The following is a 21,418-nucleotide window of genomic DNA, read 5'->3' as shown; positions in this document are numbered from 1 at the left end:
AATAATATGTGAAGTTCTCTTGGAGAGCTGTAGTTTCTTATTATGCTCGGGGCAAGTGGGTTCAGCTTAGTTTAAAATGACAACAACTTTCTTAACTACCAGAGAAACGTGTTAATAGGCTTACGAACAGTACGTAGAATGCTGGATTATATCAATTTATATGTAACAGTGATGGTTTCCAAGACAGCAACCCCCGTTCGACCCCTAGTCCCTGTGGAGACATTATAGTAATAGCCCTCGGCTAGTTTCCATACCGGATTAATAATTAAAATACTCCCCGAGGTGAAAAAATTAAATATGATCTTTATCTGCCGTTCTCAGACCACTGCCAGGTCCACAATCTTTCTGCAGATGTTTATTATTTGCAGTTATCACAAGGCACAGAGGTTAGCCAAATCTTCAGCTTCAGGGACATGGCTGGCTCTACAGAAACTGCTGTTAGAGTATGTTTTGACAAGATTATTGGACGAGGGATATACTGAAATCTCTCTGGTAAGGACTAATAAAAAGCAGCTCTGGTATGAATACCTGCATGGTACTGTACCGTTACCTATAGATACTGCAAATGAATGTTTCAAATTAAATTACATAAAGATCTTTAATAACTACATCAGAAATGGTTCATGTTCAAAAGTTTATATATTATATTCTTTATAAATATTACTGTCCAGGGTGACAACGGTTAGGGTGGTCTGCCTGTTTGACTATGTTTTGTTATAATTCTATATACTGCATCAGTCATTCTAAAAATGCCTTATCAATTCATATATATGATTGATCAAACTTTTGTTAGAAAGTGCTACATTATTATTACTGTCACAATGCTAATGTAGACCCTCGCATGGATGATACTACTTACTTTCAGCTATAACCTTTACCACCTGGAGCTGTCAAACGCCTAATTATTTAAAAAATGATTTACTGAGCTATTACATTTAAACAGATGCTGAAATGACGCAAACACTTTTAAAATTACTCTTAAAGTATCTTCATCCACTCTGCTGAAAGCAGAAAATTACATTGCATTATTAATATTATGTTGGTATAAGAACATTTGAATGAATCATTTTTGTATAATCTCTGGTGAGCATTTTATTTCCTGCCAGAGTTCTGAGGTTGCTTGCTGTGGAATTCCTTTCAGTTTGACAGCTCACGCTGGGGCTGTGCTCTGCTGCTGTTGTTAATGAGCGCGCGTTTCCCGTAATAACCGGCCAGTTATTACGGGAAATATCAACTGCTAAATCACCAGTTATTGTATGGTAATTATGTGTTGATTCAGTGTGACAGACTCAGTTTGATTTCTTCATAAAACAAAAATAATCATATAAAACAAAGACAAAAGGTACTTTAAGTTTATTTATTTCATCAACCCAGTAGCAGCTGTAGCTGCCAAATATTTTAAATTGCTTAAAATTCAAACATTTTTGATGGCTGAAATAATAATTGTTCATAATAAAAAAGTTAATTCACCACAAGTTCCAGCCATAGGCATGTATGTAATTCACAATATTTATATCTGCTAAAAAAACCCCAATATACTTCAATGATATGAACTTGTAATTACAGATAGAGGAATATTACACAGCAGAGAGCACTGTTTGTGTTGCAGCATATGATTGACAGGTTAATATCTTCTATGCACTATCTTAGACCACATGATTTCTTACAAACCTCATTAACAGAGTGATACAGACACCATTTAACCAGAGATTCATTTATCTGATTGATATTTCCATTCACTGTGTTTGAAGGCATCAAAGCCAACAACTACCAAATGCTATTGTAATGTCACTCAAATCTCACTCTTCCATGTTGAGAAGATATGAAGTGAATTGTTTAATCAAGTACAATTATCAGGGTTCAATCAGTATTGTAATAGATTAGCTGTATGCATCAATCGTGCTAAACAAGCTTAAAACTTACATCATTTGTTTACTTCTTACAGTTCAGTGTTTTGGGTAAATAAAAGATAGTGTGCTTTTAAAGCTGAGGTATAATTAAGAAGAGGAGCTTTTTGAAGATTACAAAATGATTCATTGTCAGACAGCAGCTGTTTCCAAGCTATTGGTTCCCAGGTCCCAGCAGAATGATTGCAGTTTCTTAATACAGCTACTTATGCGAATTACAAGAACAATCAGGTTTTAACTAGAAACAGATATAACAGATCACAGAGAGGTGGGAGTTAATGATGCAGTAGCATATACGTACTGTAGATTAATAATAATAAAAACAAGCTTTCAATGCTTAATGTTTAATGCTAAAGGTTTGATTTTTTTTGTATTGACAATTTATGACTAACTATGCTTATTAAAATATATTGTAATCTATTTTTTACATACTTAAGCAAGCTAAATGTGTTATAAAATTACAGTACTTCACATTTGAATCTAGAAAAAAATAAATGCATAGAAATCAATTGACAATGTAATGATAAACCATATTTTTTTTACAAGCAAATGAGCTTCTGATTATATATATATATCTTAAAGACTGACACACACACTTGTGTCTGTTCTACTCTAGCAACTTAATTGATTCATTAGGCTAAACGTACTTTTAAATAACTTTCTTTCAACAAAAAAAATCATTTTATTAAGAAACAACAACAAAAAAGGCAAATCCTTCACAGTTTAAAGGCAAAAAAGACCTGAAAATGGAGCAGACCTTGGTACACCAACATGCATTAATGCAGAAACGCATGCTTTGTATTTAAAACATGAAAATTAGATTTCTAATGCACATTTTTTTTTTTTTTTTTTAAACAAAATAAGATTCTCTACCGCAAAGATTTTGACAACTCATCAGTTTTAATTAATATTTATAATATGTATGTATGCATTTATTTAATTATATTTTACAAAGTACTATCGTATAGCATATTGTTTTTGTTTGGAATCCAGCCAACACAGAAAAATAAAATAGAAATAACAATAATATTGTGAAATACTTTACCTCTTTTGCAAATAGAACAAAAAAATAAGTGTATTGGTTGTTTTACTGAAGGAGTATAAAAACATAAAACCCAACACCCTTCTTCCCTGCCATGCATTAAAATGATTGCGAACTCCCTTAAATCCCATTGTTACAGACCTAATTCAACTTCTCTGAATGGGTTTATAGTATACCTTTTCTCCTTCCAAGATCACTTAAGGCTCTTAACCGTATATGTGTACCGTACATATCAGCCCCACCCTTCTTTAATACTACAGCCACCAAATGTCAATGAGTTCAGGGAATATAAACAGCTCTGCGTGATAGATGTCCCCACCCATAGAGATCACTGGAAACTTTTTCTGTACTTCAGTGAGGATATAAGCTTAATTATTCTCTATAGTACTTTAATTAAAACTGCTAACAGACACATGGTGGCTGCAGAACCAATAAATCAGGTGGGTCAATGCTAATTTTAATCATTTTAGATAATCATTTTGCACAGCTCTGCTTCAAGCTGCTCTAAATGGTTATGCCAAAATGTAATTTATTTTAGCTGGAATAGGGTTATTCCCTTTCTCACTCATCACTTTAGACAGAACTATAGCACATTACCTACACTATGTATTTTTAGCATGTGGAATAAAACGTTATTGTACCATACTAATACTTCACATCTTGATGTCAGCAAGGAAACTTCAAGACATACAGTGCCTGTATACACTCCCACTACAAAAGCACCTATAGAGCTGTACAGCGTTTTAGGGACAGGACCCCAGTAGACTGAGATTTTGGGGATAGTGCTCTTACTGCAGAAGTTGTAATTCTTGGTAAAAAAATGGAAAGCAGCCCTGCTGTCTGCTTCTGATTCAGATGTCTACAGTACTTGTGGGCATCCCCCTAATTCTTCATGTGCAATATCTTCAGCAAGGTGTTAGATAATAGGATGGTCATAACATCCCAAACCCTTCACTTCCCTCACTGATGGCCAGTTTCAGCATTTTGTGCAGCTCCTCATAGGAGTCATAGGTAGGGAGGCACAACTGGTTAAAACTGTGGAGTAAAAAAATAATATAAGTCCCTTGGAAGTAAACATCCTTCAAAATAATTGTATTTCACCCATATCACAAAATCTCTGACCCTCAGTGAACAAGAACACACTGTATTGTATTCACATCTGTCTATCTACACCAAACTTTAAGAAAAACTTTTCTATATTCAATCCCATTTCTTAATGGGCTACCAACAGTTTGTTAAAATGCATAACATATCTATTACTATTAGTTACAAGGGTTACAGCATAATGGAAGATAGCAGTCATTAATTGGTCACCATTCTGAACTCTGTAGTAATAAGTACTTGCCTCTATGAAAGGAGAAAGTGAAGCCATTGTAAAAAAAGACACACACACACAAAAATGAAAACACAATAAAATGAACTGCCCGAGACTCAAATGTGACCCTACAATTTAGAGAATGTGTTTTCAGTAATTGGTAAACTCACCAGGTGTGCGCAGTTGGCAGTGTGCTGTGTGTGGGTGCAGCTATGATCTGGAAGGAAGGGCACAGCACGGCAAAGCCTCCGGGAGGAAGCTGCGAGGAGCCGGTTGTGAACTGCAATAAACGAGCTAGTTCTTCCTGGGTAAAACTTGACACTACAGCCCAAAACCACTTCATTACCTATGGGGGGGGGGGGGGGGGGAAATAAATAAATAAAAAAAAAAAAAAACGACACAGTCATTACCAAAAATTAGAACTAAGAAACCTAAATAAATAAGGGGTGTCTCAATATCAAGAATCACATTTCTGAGGAGCTGGTACAACATTACAGCATAATAGTCTCATCTTCCACTTTAAATGTTACAAGGAGGAAAATACAACAAATACTGTGCCTTGGAAACTGCATTCTTGAAACTAGAAGCTGACCTGTTATACATCATCATCATCATCATAAGTCAGAAAGCTGGAAGGTTTAATGAATGAAACCCTCTTTTCTGTAATTATAGGAATGTTTATATTTCTGTAAAGAAAATAATTTGGGAAAAAGAGTGCAGAATCCAGGACATCTACCTTCTCTCTGAAGTGCCAAGATCCTCCCACAATCACAGCATGGGCTTTAAAATCCAAGGCATTGATATCCCCTGTGCCACACATCAGCAGCTGCAAAAACAAGGTTTACCAGGGAAGCCAAATAAAATAGGATAATCCTGTCTTCTATGCAACAACAGTGCACAGTAAACACTGACCTGCTTAAGTAACCCTGAGTATCATGTTGAAATGTAGTTTCTTTTAGTATTACTAAAGATCTTACAGATGACAAAATATGCTGGCCATCATATATCAGAGCTGCTGGGTCAAAGGTATGGGTGTCATGTTTAACACATGTGTAAATACTTGCCATGGACTTCCTGAAACATACCTCTAACTCATTTTCATCGAATATGGCCAAGAGGTTTTCAGGAACCAATTCATTTAATCCTAAAAAAATAAATAAAACATTAGAATATTACTTATACCTCTTAACAGACTGTACATGTCTAATAACTGTTGATGTGTATAACCTACACATAACATGTTTTTAAAGGCAAATTCCCAACACATGAAATATCTGTCCAAAGTGAATTCCACACTGTTCTTTTTTTCTAGGAGTCATTAAGCACATTATTTTGGTTAACAGTATAACAGTACAGTATTGTCCCCACAGTTACACACTGGGAGGCTCTACAACAAGGGCTAACCAAGGGTTTTAAAAAGAAATGTTCATTCCTCGTATAAGCCCTTGCAATACTATCAGCAGCCATGTCTTCTGTGAAAGATCTTTTTGTTCTTTGCTTCTTGGTGTAGTGCAACCAGACCATGTGACCTGCTACAAAGATGCCCTGATGTAGACATTTATGTATAGAACTGTTTTTGAAATATTTGCATACACTGATTTAACACTTAAAAAAACAAGTGAAGAACCAAAAGGTTTTCAAATTAAAATCAAGAAAACGTATCCGGTCCTTTAACCAAGTAGCAAAGGCTACAATTGTGTGCATTTGTGTTAAAGGCCAACAATGACACAACATGAATTCAAGTCTCACCCTTCAGGAAGTGTTCCACCTCCTCTCTGACCTGGTTGGCCAGCCTGTACTGTGCGAGGAGATTCAGGTAGAACATCTTGTTCTCATTGGTAACTGGGATCTGAGCACCACCAGATATTAGCTCCACCACCTAGAAGTTTATAAGACAGCACACCAATAACTAAACACACACAAGTTCATATTAATGTCTCTAATACTGATCACCGAATAAGCTTGTATTATACAGTAGTTCGAATATCGTCTTGCCTGCAGCAATACCACATGCCCTGAACCTCACCTATTTGATGTCTTACCTTCTCCAGCTGCCCTGATTTGTTGTATTTCTCCTCAGCAAAGACAAGGTCCATTTCACTGACATCATTATTGAGGATGAAGCAAACTTTGGTTTTGTAGAATTCCTGATCATCTGTTTCAAAGTACTGCAACAGGAAATAGAAACATCACACTGACATTTTCCTTTCATAGACTACACAAAATTAGAGCTTTGTATAATGAATAAATAAATTAGATATATTTTTTAAAATCTATGTGTGACATACGGACAGACAAAGGAGTTTCTCCTTTACATACTCAAATTCTGATACTCTTAATAAACTTGTGGTAATGAACCTTGTAACCAAGTTAACACAACTGTAGCTCTCTAAAATATAAGTGTGACACACAAAACAGTACGTACAAATGCCTCCACTGATGCTGGGGAAATGCATCCCCAAAATAAAGCATTTAGATCTCTTGCAGTTTTCGTAGTTTAAAAAATAAATTGCTGAATTATTTAGTAAAGTCCATTCAGTAAAAAAAAAAAAAAAACTTTACTGACCCATTACATAAGAGTTCCCCCAGTCACTGAATTTGCCTCCCTACCTTGTAGGTCATCCGTAGACCTATGATCTGAGCCAGGAAGGAGCGTGAAAACCTCGCTCGTACCAGCTGTTTGTAAGACCCACCCATGGCTGACTCGTACAAGCACTTTCCAACCACTTTCCCAGCAAACTCGTACATCTTCAGTCTGAGATGAGGAGGACGGTCTGCATTCGGGTGGACCTGCAGCAACAGAAAAACAAGAACTATTTATTTGGTATTTCGTTATGGTTTCAGCAAATTTAGTGCCCTAATTTTAAATGACAGCAAAATCAAAATAATTCGACTATATAAAACTTCTCAGCACAATAATTTACCGGGTCCTCCTTACAATTGTTCCTCACTAGTTTTATACTGTTGCAATTGTTTGGAAAGGACACTCATTGGACACTATAAGCATTTTGTATTTGTATAAGGAATATTATAAATTAGAAGTACTCTACCAAGCCCTGGTTGTTATCACTGAAACGTGTGAAGAGCTCATTGGATGTGTCGAAAAGTGATTTGCAGACCAGCTCAAACCACTCTCTTCTGGGCCCACCCCAGTCAAGCGCTGAAAACAGAAATATCATAGAGTACTCTAATAATGCCAGGTATTTTTCTTGCAAATTAAATGGTAACATGCTGTAGACTAAGGAGGAAAGTATGCCTACAAAGTGTCATTGGTTCTATTGGAGTTAGAACAGGGAGGTGTAAATAAGAGACTACAACTAAACTTTCTTTTTTTGAAAGGCCTACCTTCTTCATCTTGGAAAACAACCTCAAAGATCTTGCTCCAGTCCGATACTGAGAAGTTTCGTGTCACTTTCAGAGACTAGGAAAGAATAAGGTCAATTGAATCCATTAAAAAAATAAAAACAACTTTTAAAAATCAATAGTAGCAGCCCCTTAACAGTGAGATAAATTTGTTTATAGTTATATAAAATTACAGCTTTTACCAAGAAAACAAATATGTTGGTAACATACATTCTCGGTCACATCTGTAAATATAAAATGAGAGCTTTCAGTAATTAAAAAAAAAAAAAAAAAAAAGTCCTGCCATGACCTGCTTTCACTGCATGTAAACATATGGACAGCGTGACAAAGACAGAAGGACCGCTCATTATCCAAATAAAGACTGTTGTAACCAGTGTTTTACAATACAGTATATGGAATCTTAGACATTCGTTTTTGAAAGGTTTTAAACTCACTGAATCAAGGACAGAATGCCGGCTGATCTTCAAGCACGTCTTGGTGCGAGGTCTTTTTGAATGCAGCTGCCGGAGCTCTCTCTGGAAGAAGTTCACCTTGTCCTGGAAAGTTTCCGAGCCTCCTGGTATATAACAAAGGTACACTGAACTATGATTTGTGAGGCAACACGTGTGTAAAATGAAGTTATCCAGTGATTAACGAGTCCTGTTATTCAAATCCAGACTCTGCAAAGCCATCAAGTCAAACTAAATAACACTTGGCTATGGAAACTTTGTTAATTTGCTCCCAAGAGACGATTGCAAATAAGAACAACTCCTCCAGCTGAACCAACTTTTGAAAATGTTTGGTCTGCCTTCTTAATGGAGCTATAAATTAGGCTCTATTTTTTCATGTTCAAAATGAAAAAATAACTTTAACAGATATTCTCTTTGTACTCACGGCTCTGTATAAGGGTGCAATGTTGCAAACTCACCTATATTTTTGTGCAGAAACCTTATGAATGTTGCAGCCATGATGTTTCTGTCTTTGCAGCTGAGCTCTACTGGTGGCTGCATCCCATCGTCCACCACCAGAGTCAGATGCTTGTGAATGGGATCAGGGCCATGGTATGAAAACTAGAAACAACAAAAAATGAACTACTTCATCAGGGGTTATTCAACACTTAGAATAATGTAGAGTATATAATGATGGGGCCATTGCTGATAAAAGCAGCCTTTGTAGGACTTTGCACAAGCATATGAAGAGAAGCAAATTAGGGACCAATTATTTTCTATAGTCTAATAAATTATTTCTTTAAGGAGCTGAACATGCTGTGAATTTACAAAATACTAGAGTGTTTAAGATTATGTTTACAAGTTTACACCTTAGAAGTAAAAAAAAAAATTAAAATAAATACAATAAATAAAAATACCTTTTTTTTTCTCTACGTAGGAGAATCTTTTCTAAGTCATACTTGGTATAATTTTTCAGTTCAGCAAAAAGGTTCTCTCTGTAGCAGAAACGGATATGCTCTTTAAGGTAAACTTTGCTGAATTAATAAACCTACCTTTGTTCCTGGACATACTCTGAAGGTAAAAAGTCGCCATGGAATGATTTTCAGGTAAAATTCCTTCACGGAGAGTTGCTTAAAACAAATGATAATGGTTTATTTAATAGGACTTGCAGATGTTTTATTAGCAAGAACATTTTACAGGAAAAGAAATACAGAAATAAATCATGTTTACAGAACAGCCTTGAGTTTGGAACCATGCAAATACAATTTCTAATAATGTGCTCAGACAAAAAAACGGTTGCATTTCCGTCATAAAAATGTTATGAGGTTCAATATATAGTACATATAAGATTAAAACGCTATTTGTTATTGTTCTTGTTTTCAGTTTTAACATGTAACACTTTTCAAGTTTATTTCGGCATAAATGTTGACAGCAAACTGGTAGCCTGATGCTACAATAAATGCTGACTGGACACTCTGTTCCCATCTCATTTTGTGTGAAGGGCTGACATTAAACAGGACGACAGGGGACTATAAACAGAGAGACAGAGAGGGACAGTCTGACACACAAACAAACAGACAAAAAGACGTTCTTTGTTTAATTGCCCCTGTTCCTGATTTTTTTTTCAGTTTATCTTATTTTTTTTGTATCAATATTTTTTATCATTGCTATTAAATATTTGGGGCTTCCCTTTAAATTTTAGATTTTCTGTTACCAGGAGTGCAGTTCATCACCTGCTGTACATTTGTCTTCCCGTGAAATAAACTAACCTTTGGTGATAGGTAACAAAACACCTTTTTTGGTTTCTTCACTTTGTCCAGTGTTCCCTCAGAAGGGGAGTCCCGCTCCTCGTCATCTTCCTCGTTGGCAGTAGACGGGCGTCGCTGTGACACCAGCAGTGCAGAGGGGAATAACTGCCACGTGGAGTTAGAATAATTCCCTGTGCTATAAAGGTAGGCCTCAAAGTAAATACTCATTCCCGGTGTAGAGACACTCTTTTCTACAGTGTTCTTTTCATTCTCTGTGAAAGATGGGGAATAAATATTAATGTCTCTGAGCATTTGAATGTGCCACTAGGGAAGGGAAAAACAACAAATTCTTGCAGGAAAAAAAAAATGTAATTCATCCATCACTCAACCTAAGGGCAAAATTATGGGAAGTGATCAAAAACACGGGCAGCAGAACAGACAGCTGCTTCTACAGCTGCATGCAGTACACAAAAAACACACATGGAAATCCATTACAAATATATTTCTCTCTGCTTAAATCAAATGAAAAATCTTGTATTCTGAAGGTAGTCTGATTCCCACCCCCAACTTGAAAAAAAAAAAAAAAAGCTTTCTACTCACCACTGAGAACAATGATGTCAAATTCTCCATTGCTGATGGGTTGATTGTGGTAGGAGATACAGGCACGGAAACAGCCCTTCTTCCTGACGGTCAGTCTCAGCAACACCTGGCATTGCAACTTACTGGACAACACTGATTTGCTATAGTAATTCTCTGGGTTCTCTTCATTTTGGGTCCCAAGCTAGTAAGAAGTAAACTGGATTACTGAAAGCAGATCTCTCTTGATGTCTAGTAAAGGAATTATTTTAATCAGCATTTTAGTGCTATGCTTGAGTTTCATTCTGGCAGCAAACCATCCATTTACCTTTCTATGATGTTTGCATTCCAAGAGGTTCTTACTGCAAGTACTCAATCTGTGCTAAGATGCTTAACTTGAGTTCAGGAGCTGCTATTCAGTTCTGGTTGCCTTCCATAGACAAGGTAGATCAGCCAAAATATCATTAGGTAAGAGCAATCACCATCTTGTGAAGAGGTACCAAGGATGACATTTCTTTTTGTATTGCTGTGTACTATACTGCGCTGGCACTTACTTCTAAAAATACACTTCATTCACATAAATGGCTGATCCAGTCATTTATGACCAGGTGGTTACAGAGAAAACCATTTCACAGGACACAAAAATAAAAGTTAAAAGCATTATCTTACCTCATGGACTTGCACATTGTAGTTTTCTTCATCAATTAGGGATACAGAATTACTGGTGGGATTGCCATACTCATCCCTGGGTTCAATCTGTATTGCATGCTGCTGTTCAATTGTCAAAACCAATGTGGAAAAATGGTATGCAATCTTAGTTTTTGATGGAACAACTGTACCTGAAATGGGGGGGGGGGGGGGGGGGGGGGGGGGGAATGAAACTTATTGAACTAATTATTATTATGATTTATTTCTTAGCAGACGCCCTTATCCAGGGCGACTTACAATTGTTACAAGATATCACATTATTTTTACATACAATTAACCATTTATACAGTTGGGTTTTTACTGGAGCAATCTAGGTAAAGTACCTTGCTCAAGGGTACAGCAGCAGTGTCCTCCACCGGGGACTGAACCCACGACCCTCTGGTCAGGAGTCCAGAGCCCTAACCACTACTCCACACTGCTGCTCCACACTGTGCTCTGAAAAAGTAGTATTCCTCTCTGTCCCAAAAGTAATACACGTCACAGTAAAACACTGATAATTGCAACTGTTTAAAATCTCAAACCTGATGGGGTAAACTCCATTTGCTATTTTATAAAAAACTGGCAAGCCCAAGACTTTTGATGATCCAGCTTCTGTGTATTAGGATAGAGAACCAAATCACAAACATCTTCGGATTGTCATTAGTGTGATAACAATGACATTCACTGTTTTTGCTTTACTTTACTGTACATTGTACAGATACAAATACATCTGTGTGTTTTTTTCAGAATATCTACGCCACATTTAAAAAAAAAAAAATAAAACAGGTAGAAAAAAAAAATCATACCTGGCTGAAATATTTTGTAATAAGGACTATAAGCCACATTCAGCCCCCTTAGCTTGACAGTTATTTCGTAGCGGCCTGCTTTTCGTACTGTGAAGACGACCTTAACCACATTCAAATTGGGTTCCTGGAGCACTTCTTGAGTCACAGGAATATCCAGAGCCAACTCTACATGGGAGATTTGGACTCGCAAACCCACAGGCCGATTTGCTGGAAATGGCTGCCCATTTTTATAGAACAGCTGTAGAAAACAAGAATAAAAACAAGAGACTAAACACTACAAGTATGAACATTATTAGACTATAACCTTCTAAAAATATTAATCTTACAACAAAATCCTTTAAAAAAAGATTGTTAAAGTACATATTCTTAAACCAGTCACTGCTGTATAGATATTGCTGCATTATATGCTGTTCCTTCTCATAATATATTAAGTGGCATACGTAAACTCTGAAGGTCATAGTGTGTCCCACTTCTTGTGGATCCTTCCAGTCCCATGTGACCTTGCATGACCTTGGATCAAGGTAATTGCCACGAACGTAGTCGTAGATGGTGTGATCTCCCCTCCGGCCACGGTCTTCATTCTGAAGAAAGCTGACGACTCTAGCCGCAAGTTCACACAGAAACTTAATTGTGAAGACAAACGCTATAATGGAAACTGTAATTCCACCTGCGTAGTAAACAGACATTGTTATTAAAACAATTATAAATTCTTAGAATTATGCATTCTTATTTAGTTATATACGAAGAAAGAAACATGAAACAATTTTGAAATTTTAAAAGTAACTCAAGATGACTTTTATAGCTGTAGCAGGAACAAACATTTCTCGCTTTAAACAACGTATTTTGCTTTTCTGCATGGATCAGTGTTCCGTTTCCTTAACACTACGGGAAAAGGCTGGTGGATCTGCCATTAACTGCAACTTACATTCAGCTTCTACTCACTTCTACATGATTTCGACATTTTTAGGTTTAGATATTCTGCACCCATTGCTGGATGACTGCGACAAGAAAATACAATTTTAACACTGCTGCCCAACATAAAAATATATATACCATATTCCTTCGAATTTAAGACGCAATTTTTTTCCTGTTCAAAAACAGCCTGCGTCTTGACTTCAAGTACAGTATAGTGATGCTTGTATTAATATCGCCAACAAAAGATGCGACTACCCGAGTTCACAAACAGCAACGTGACTGACTGCTGAGAAAAGACTTAACAAAGACGTCACTGCCCAAATACACAAGCAACGTGACTTACTGACGAGAAAAGACGAATCAAAGCATTACTGCCCAATCTCGAATCATCCATGACATACAGGCAGCCATTTTCAAAGAAGCATCATTATCTTCCTGAGGAATTCGGAGAGAAGTTTTTTGGAAATGCTGATCAGACCCCCACATTTTCTGACATAGCAAGCAATAGAAAACAGATGTGAGTAATCACGACTGGAAAAGAGAAGCAGCACATAACTGTAATGCTCCGTGTGAGAGCAGACGGACACAAACTGCCTCCATATGCGTAATTGAGGTTGTGTATATATATATATATATATATATATATATATATATATATATATATATATATTTATTTGATGTTTTATTTTTTCTTCAGATTGAGGGTGGGTAATTTGGGCTGTGTCTTAAATTCAAGGGCATCTTATTCGAAGGAATACGGTATATATATTAGAGACATAAATACTGCTATAGAAAGCTGGTTAGTTAAGAATTGTATCCGAAATGCTTGTTGGCTCACCAATCACGTAAAACATGAGGTCCCTTATGAGAAAGCACAGTGCAACAGTACAGCCGAAAATCAGAGCTCCAGCTAAAATAAAATAAAAGAAGATTGTAACGGCTGCTGTAAGTGGGGTGTCAAGTAGACAATTTCAGAAATACCACAAAATTTAAATTAGATGCAACTAGGACTCAGCAACATTAACAGGCCAAACCCTACAAAAGACAGTTCCAAACCAGGGTAAATGGAGAAATAAAATACAGAACTTCTGGGCTTTTATTATTTTACACAAGCAGCAGCAAAGTTAAAGATAATTATCATAATAGAAAACAATGTAAATGGCACTTTCTAAAAACGAAATGCACAGTGACTAAGGTATTTTGTGTTACTCTGATAATCATAAAGTACAGAATGTTTTCTAGTGAACTACATTTTCTGTCAAGTTGTAAGCCAATTACTTTGAAGTGTTTAATGTTCAAGAGTTACAATGAAAGAGGGACCTAAGCATGCTTTTTTGTTTTTTAAAAAACATCTCCATACAACATTGTTATACTCCTGTGTTCTTACTCTTCTCACTGTTGGCTAAGAAGACTCGTGTATCGTGAAATGGCAAAGCATCACACCACTGCATCTCAGCATCTAAATTGTGCTTACTGTTAATAAAATGAATGCGGGACAAACAGAATTTACACAGAATAATTATCCCATTTGGACATAAAAGCACTTGTAAACGTCCTCTGTTAAACCAAGATTAATATGGAATGTAGATCTTTATATGTATACATTTTTTTTTTTTTTTTCAAACTTTGGTGCACTTACCTATAGACCACTTTTCATTCATTCGCCGTTGAGCCAAGCTGTGGACCAGCCGAGTCTCGTAGTCTAGATCGTGGTGTCCCCTCGAAGCTTGTAGGACCTGCACACCAGTCGACAGTTTGATATAATCTTCGTAATAGTACCCCCAGGCAGCCAGTGATAACTGTAGCTGACTATCAAACTGGGCTAAATCATCCAGGCTGCTGCACCCCAAGGCTTTTAATCTTTAAAATAAAATGACACACTGGGTAAACATTTAGTGACAAAAGCTTGCAAGATACATTTTCTCTGCAATAATCTTTTGGGACTGCCCGTTATTCCTTTGCCTCTGGCTGTCATTTGCTCTTAGAACACCATGAGCTTGCCAAACCCACCCAATTCATCCTAAATTTACGACATATTGAACTTTTGAAGTGTCACAAGAAGCACAAGGCTGAAACTGAATGAATATCAAAACTTCACAGAACTTGCTTGATATACAGCTTTTACTTGAATTTGTCAACTTAAAAAATCCACTTCCATGTAACTTTCATACAAGGACTTAAAATATGAAAACATGAATAACAGCAGATGATAGAAGTAGATCAGTTTAATATGCAACCAAACTCACTTGTGGTAATAGTGCTCAAGACCTTGAGAGAAGAGCCACTCCTGAAAGGCAAAGTCACGGACTAGCTGGCTTTGTGTATCCTCAATTTCCTGCCAATGCTGGGTCTTATGCACAGCTTCCTCCAAACGGGACAAGACACATAAAGTCAGCTCTTCCAAGGACTGCACATCTGCACCAATAAACATAACAACTGCATGATGAGGGTGCTATTTGGGTTATTTTGGATATCAACGGTCAATATAGTATTTCATAAAATAGATAAATAAACAATTGCAATTTAGGATAATTAGAAAGCTATCTAATAATTCAATTCACAAGCAGATCCCATAATGTATGCAGCTGTACAGATAGAAGATGTGTGCTTCAACTTCTGTTTTTTGTTGGTCAATCAAACATCTGGCTGGCACAGTACTGAAATGTACTGTGTGTCTACCATGTTCAATTTGTCTCTCCCCCCTCATCCCATCCCATCCCATTAAATGATGTAATAAAGATAAAAACGTTTTGCTCTGACCTTCAAAGAGGTGTCTGTATTCGGAAAGTCTGTTTACATGGAGCCATTCTTCAATCTGATTTTCTGTTGATTTCTTCCACTTGACTTCCCAGAAAATAACCCACACAACAGAGCACAGACCAAAAGTCAGCAGGAAGAGTCGGTCCATCAGACCATCTTATATGTTGACGTTGAGTTTTTCTTCGTTTAAATGACTTTGCGACTGAACATTGGATACTAAATTTGCAATTGTATTACGATTATCAAATTGATTCAAGAAACAAATATTTCTTGATATTTCTTCATTCCAGTAATGTCACAAAACCACACGTTATCTCTCAAAACAGCAGCAATGGATCGCTTAATCACTCATCCAAACAGGTTTCTCCAGGAATGTATCCCTAAAATACATATATATATAAAAAAGAAACTTTAGTGCCTGGCTCGCATAAACACCGTAGGCCATGTATGTAAACAAGTCAGAAGGCTGAATTAACCTTCAAAATTGAGTCGGACTGGTACCCAATACTAATTCTCCAACACCAACATTTATATACAACATGAGTGCTTGCGATTTAAATATGCTGTACCTTTCCAACCCATGTCTCCACCCACTTTTTATCTTTGTTTTAATACTTATGAACCCAAACAATACACGTTTATTTTGTACGGTTAACCTAGTTGCGCTTTTAAATGTCTTACGTGTTTCTAATGTCGTGTGGTTTTCGGGTGTTGCTCTCGCTTGCGGTCCGCTGTCTGCAGTCAGTTACATGTTAGGACTCAATGACCCTGTTCTAAGAACACAGAAACTACGGAAAACGTTTCTTATATAGTCAGATACATCAATGAGTTACTCAAATATTAACTACATACCAACATATAGCAACAAATGACATTATCCTCAAAGTTTGCCTTTTTTCAGATTTGCATAAGGAGTGCTAAAGACATTGAACTTGCATATTTAAAGGTTACAAACAGCAACAATAAACTGTAGAAAATGCACGATCCAAGCTGTGATAAGACTGGATAAAACGCGCTTCGTCAATCGTGTACATACCCGAGTTGCCAGTGGCTGTCTTGTACATACAGTGAGGCTTTTGTGCACTTGTTTGGCTAGTTTTGTAGTTAACCTTATGCTAAATAAATCGATCGGACTATAACAATCCGCTCTTGTAGTTGAACTTGAAGGACATGGGTGACTTATACAACCGTCATCAGTAACGTGACTAAATTTGCTCAATGGACTTTTTAGTCTAGTACTAGTGGTGCAGTAGAGCGCTTTGCTATTTTTCTTTTATTGCATATATGAAAGTAACACACCCGTACAAACACAAACCCTTTCACATTCACTAGTGGACAAGCACATACTGCCATTGATTTGGCTTAACAAACCCTGACTATAAAAAAACGAAAAATTAAGAAGGCGCTTCCTTTCATTCCTGTCAGTTTCATATCTTATAATATACAACTGTTAGGTTGTTTAATATAAAATTACACCCGAACACTTCGTCCCTTTCTTCACAACATTTACCTGGCAAGTACCGGAAGAGCCGCAGCGCACATACGGATACAGGGCGGGGAATGACGACTGAGAGTGTTCGCCGGTCGAGGCTTGATGACGTACCACACAAGGGCAGCAACACGAGGGTGAATAGCTTGTTTAGAGAGAGAAGAAATCTGTTATTATGGTAAATATTCCTGTAATGTAAATATATATTAAAGTGGTGTTGGTAGTACCAGCTAAGTCTATTTGGTGCAATGATTGAATGTGGTTTATGATACACATCATTTACTGATCCAGGCAGAGACCTCACCCTGGTTCTTCATCATATTCTGCCGTGTACACCCTGTGTAGTACTTTACACATAGTCCAACTAGAGCACAATTGTACGTCGTTTTTGGATTAGTTAGAAGTACCTTGTTAAAATCTACTAGGCGTTTCGTGTGTGTATATTTCTGTGCAGAATAGTTACCACTTTTCTTACTGTCTAACCTGTAGCAAAGAGGCTGCAAACGCAGTAACCAATCAGATGGTCCCTGATTTGTCAATACCGTGCTTGAATGTGACAAAATCATCGTTTTATTTAGATATATATAACTAGGATGAACCAAATCAAAATACCACGAGGTGATTGGTTTGTAAAATATTATGTGAAAAAAACTGTGTTGGTTGTAAAGTGTATTTGAAATATCATTAGCGTTTTTTGAGATATTAGTGGAGTTTTAGTGGAAGAAACTAGATTAATAAAATCATAAAGTACAGATACAGTAATAATGTATGCCATTAGTGAAAAAAAGTCTGTCTGTTTTTATAATGGTAAAACCAGCTGTTATAAAGCTATATCTTGCATTTCTATTTTAGGGAAAACAAAAGAAAACGAAGAAATATGCCACGATGAAGCGGATGATTAGCCTGAGGGATCAGAGAATGTAAGTCTGTGACTTTATCGGAGGGATTATTACCTGAACAGATTTAATCAGTCTTTGTTGCTATTTATAAGGTATATCTTGTGTCAATATCCCAGACCTATGCTCTACCACTATTTTGGTCCTGTAGAAATCTGATCTGTCTCTTCAGGTTCTCTCTATCCACATGGATGTAACAAAGTGTGTGTACAAAACCGTGAGGTCTTCTGCTGTGTGTTAATGAGAACATTCTTTAGAACACTAAATGATGATATTCTATTCACTACACACTGTATTCATACTAGATGGTGAACCACTTTTCATAGTAATTTCATGTACCATTTTATCCTTAGCCTGCCAGTATCTACTGTATAAAGTCTATTCCCATTCTTTTAGAAATGAAAAGGACAGAGCCAAACCCCGAAAGAAAATAAAGGAAGACACTTCTGCAATAAAAGAAAGAGAAGTGTGAGTATACAGCAGAATGATGGCACCATGTTTCTTCACTTGAGAAAGTCTCTGAAGGTGCAACAGAATGGAGCAGCTCTCTACTCTATGTTGGTTCACACTGTGAAAAGCCTTAAGCACACCCCATGCTCTTAAAAGCAGTGAAAGAAATGAATATAAATCAGTAACAGGATTATTAAATGTGACGCCCAGCAACTGCAAGACATTAAATATTGCCATTGAGGACTCCTAATTCCTGCAGACCAACATGAGTAGGGTGAAAAGCTCGTTGAAAATAAAATGTTCAACCAAAAATGATTCTCAAGTCCGGTTGTTGAAATGACGATTGTTTAATTTCTAAAACAATTCAATGGATACCATTGTGTTTCTTTACACCTGCAGTACCAAGTACCCCTCCTGCCTCTTCTTCCAGTATAACACCCAGCTGGGTCCCCCTTACCACATCCTGGTTGATACTAACTTCATCAACTTTTCCATTAAAGCAAAACTCGATATTGTGCAATCCATGATGGACTGTCTGTATGCTAAATGTAAGTATTTGTTTTAATTCTATATCTTTTTCCAGAATATTGATATGATTATCCCTTTTCTATAAGCCGTACATGTATAAATACTGTATGCCAAGTGTGTCGATGACCCCTCGTTGTCAGTGTTTTCATTGAATAATAGTAATTTGTTGTGAATTGTATTTGTCCTTTTTCAACCATTTATCTCTCTTACTTTTTATTTTATTTTTTATTTAGGCATTCCATGTATCACAGACTGCGTAATGGCTGAGATTGAGAAACTGGGAAAGAAATACAGAGTTGCACTCAGGTACAATATGTGATCATGTGTGATACTTTTTTGATGTACCCGGCCACATCCCAGTCTGTGCCGATGTTAGTTAAGGGATGCTGGCACTGGCTAGAGGTTTTTTTTTTGGGGGGGGGGGGGAGCTGATTAAAAGATGAGCTTTTAAAGCTCCAGGATCTTTAACAAATCTTTCTTTCCAACATTGCAACTACACAGGATAGCCAAAGATCCTCGGTTTGAGCGCTTGCCGTGCACGCACAAAGGGACGTATGCTGACGACTGTTTAGTCCAAAGGGTCACACAGGTACACCAGCATTTTTTTTTTTTCTTCTTTCACCTGATTGTTTCCTGTTAGAATTGTATGTAAATATGTGTTGATCTTCCTGGTGGTTAAGTGTATGTTCCAACAGGCAACATACAAATAATACCCCAAAGTGCAACACTATTATTTCTGGGCTAGAATCTGAGGCCTTTGTTCTTCTTGAAGTGGTCTTTCCATTTATTGTGTTCTAATTTCTGGCGATGTTTATATACCGCTAGTAGAACATGAGAGACTAATGGCTATGGCATACCCCAGTTCAGGATAACCCTTTTCTGTTATTCTGTTACTGCCCGGTCTAGAGTATACACTAAGGATTACGCCAAAGTGTACAGAGCTTGAGGCTTGAGTGTTGTTTGAGGACTATGTTCAGGTATAAAAATTAACTTTTGATCCGATGAAAGGCTATAGATTTAGGCCATTGCTCTTCCTAGCCTTTTCTGCTTTTTGGAAACAGTTCAACATTATGAGCTAGTGATATAAAATACAAAATGTACCTTTTGTTAAAGTGCAGTAGCAACAACAATCCTCTTGTGTCAGTGAGTATGAGTGGAGTTATTAAGATGAAATCTTAGTTTACAAAAGGTTTTTTTTTTTTTCTCACAGCACAAGTGTTACATCATAGCCACAGTCGACAGAGATTTAAAAAGAAGAATTCGCAAAATCCCAGGCGTCCCTATTATGTACATCTCTAACCACAGGTGAGAACTCGATAGTGCTCCTACATTGGAGCAGAGTGTGTTCTCGAACTTTACAGGCAGGTTTAGCAAAACCAACAAGCTTGTAAAATAATTTAATGTATTTGTGTTCCTATTTTCAAATCCTATGGATCCATCATTTTTTTTGTAACATTGTTTTGCAATATATATACGTAATGTGATTCCCCCCCCCCCTCTCTATTTTTTTTAACTCTATAAACTGTAAACATTTAGTGATACTTGACTCAAGTAAAAAAAAAAAAAAAAAGAGAAACAAGAGGTATAAAATACAAGATAATTTAGACCAATCTTTTTGGTTTTTTTTCTCAGGTATAATATTGAAAGAATGCCAGATGATTACGGTGCTCCAAGATTCTAACTGATGTTGTATCGCTTGGGAGAGAAATAAAAACAGCAGGGACTGACAAACTGATTGACTGCTGTTGCAGGTTGATTTTTCACCACAACCAAAAGCTTAATCACGCTTTCCCCCAGAATAAGGTGAAGAATGGCAGAATTATCTTCGACAGAACATTTTTTATGTATGGTATTTACAGTACAAAGAAAGAAAATCACTTAGGATTCACTTTGTGTCCACATTGCCAGATATTTGTGTCTTAACTTTTGCTGGAATCTTGCTGAAGTCTTGAATATTTAACAAAAAGAGTGAAAGGTCATTTAAGTTGCTACTTTGGGACTAAACTTTTTCTTTGAAAGTTTCTTTACATTATCTGCGGAACCAGTGATCACCTGCTTTTGGAAATGAGGACCCTTAACTACAGTAGTGTTTAGCATTGCATTAATTGTATTAAAACATGTTTTGTAATAACAAAGGGTTTCTGTTTGAAATAAAGAAAATAAGAATTATTTCTGACATTCTTTGTCTCCACTGCTTTGTTGAAAAACAGCATTATAGGAATACAGATGCTGTCTGACACTGTATCATGAGGTAAGGGGCTGTAGGTAATATTAATAAAATATAGATAGACTGCCAGCAGGGTTACATATGCTATCAGAGACAGCTAGAGGGCATGTTTGAATACAGATTGAGGAATAAATACTGTGGTACAGGTAAGTAGGGTTAAATGTGCTATAAGGGTGTGCATTCTCAGAGCAAGGGGCAGTCGTTGAGATGTACCAAGAATTATTTTATTTTTACCTGACTGGGTAGGAGTATGATAATGGGCCAGGAATTCTGCCATGTCC

The 21,418-nt window shown here is 36.7% G+C and overlaps 2 protein-coding genes across 7 annotated transcripts; one reads left to right on the top strand and one right to left on the bottom strand.

Moving 5' to 3' along the window:
• Positions 1–1,338: 1,338 nt before the first annotated feature.
• Positions 1,339–17,123, bottom strand: LOC117423385 (apoptosis-resistant E3 ubiquitin protein ligase 1-like). 6 transcript variants are annotated; one of them, XM_058987899.1, is made up of 23 exons: positions 17,058–17,120; positions 16,229–16,335; positions 15,548–15,927; positions 15,034–15,202; positions 14,427–14,647; positions 13,626–13,697; positions 12,313–12,539; positions 11,873–12,110; positions 11,049–11,218; positions 10,404–10,584; positions 9,825–10,075; positions 9,108–9,185; positions 8,535–8,676; positions 8,062–8,183; positions 7,610–7,685; positions 7,315–7,424; positions 6,875–7,054; positions 6,307–6,432; positions 6,014–6,143; positions 5,350–5,408; positions 5,001–5,090; positions 4,435–4,610; positions 1,339–3,984 (listed from the first exon to the last, which is right to left on the bottom strand). In XM_058987899.1, exons 3-23 carry the CDS (start codon positions 15,693–15,695, stop codon positions 3,882–3,884), a joined length of 3,069 nt encoding a protein of 1,022 aa, XP_058843882.1. In that variant the 5' UTR covers positions 15,696–15,927; positions 16,229–16,335; positions 17,058–17,120; the 3' UTR covers positions 1,339–3,881. The 6 variants fall into 6 exon arrangements, with proteins under 6 accessions (XP_058843882.1, XP_058843881.1, XP_034783656.1 ...); XM_058987898.1 differs by lacking the exon at positions 17,058–17,120 and adding an exon at positions 16,584–17,050; XM_034927765.2 differs by lacking the exon at positions 16,229–16,335 and having other exon boundaries at positions 17,058–17,123.
• On the top strand, positions 17,089–21,079 carry LOC117422364 (rRNA-processing protein FCF1 homolog). The gene is made up of 8 exons (XM_034037301.3): positions 17,089–17,214; positions 17,889–17,956; positions 18,329–18,400; positions 18,782–18,930; positions 19,144–19,216; positions 19,412–19,499; positions 20,121–20,215; positions 20,543–21,079. The coding sequence occupies exons 1-8, from the start codon at positions 17,212–17,214 to the stop codon at positions 20,589–20,591; spliced, it is 597 nt and encodes a 198-aa protein (XP_033893192.1). The 5' UTR covers positions 17,089–17,211; the 3' UTR covers positions 20,592–21,079.
• Positions 21,080–21,418: the final 339 nt, after the last annotated feature.

The sequence above is a fragment of the Acipenser ruthenus genome, chromosome 15 (genome assembly GCF_902713425.1).
Source record: "Acipenser ruthenus chromosome 15, fAciRut3.2 maternal haplotype, whole genome shotgun sequence".
NCBI lineage: Eukaryota > Metazoa > Chordata > Actinopteri > Acipenseriformes > Acipenseridae > Acipenser > Acipenser ruthenus.
Note: the sequence above shows the minus strand (reverse complement) of the source record. Positions and strands in the feature narration are given on the sequence as shown.

Bases quoted from the DNA above. Each gene is read 5' to 3' on its own strand.
- LOC117423385 (XM_034927765.2), bottom strand. From the start codon at position 15,695: ATGGACCGACTCTTCCTGCTGACTTTTGGTCTGTGCTCTGTTGTGTGG. The intron at 10,585-11,048 runs GTAAGATAATGC...ACTTCTTACTAG, and splicing joins ACAATGTGCAAGTCCATGAG to CTTGGGACCCAAAATGAAGA. The intron at 3,985-4,434 runs GTGAGTTTACCA...TTTACTCCACAG, and splicing joins CTGCCAACTGCGCACACCTG to TTTTAACCAGTTGTGCCTCC.
- LOC117422364 (XM_034037301.3), top strand. The intron at 18,401-18,781 runs GTGAGTATACAG...TTACACCTGCAG, and splicing joins GCAATAAAAGAAAGAGAAGT to TACCAAGTACCCCTCCTGCC. The intron at 19,500-20,120 runs GTACACCAGCAT...TTTTTCTCACAG, and splicing joins TAGTCCAAAGGGTCACACAG to CACAAGTGTTACATCATAGC.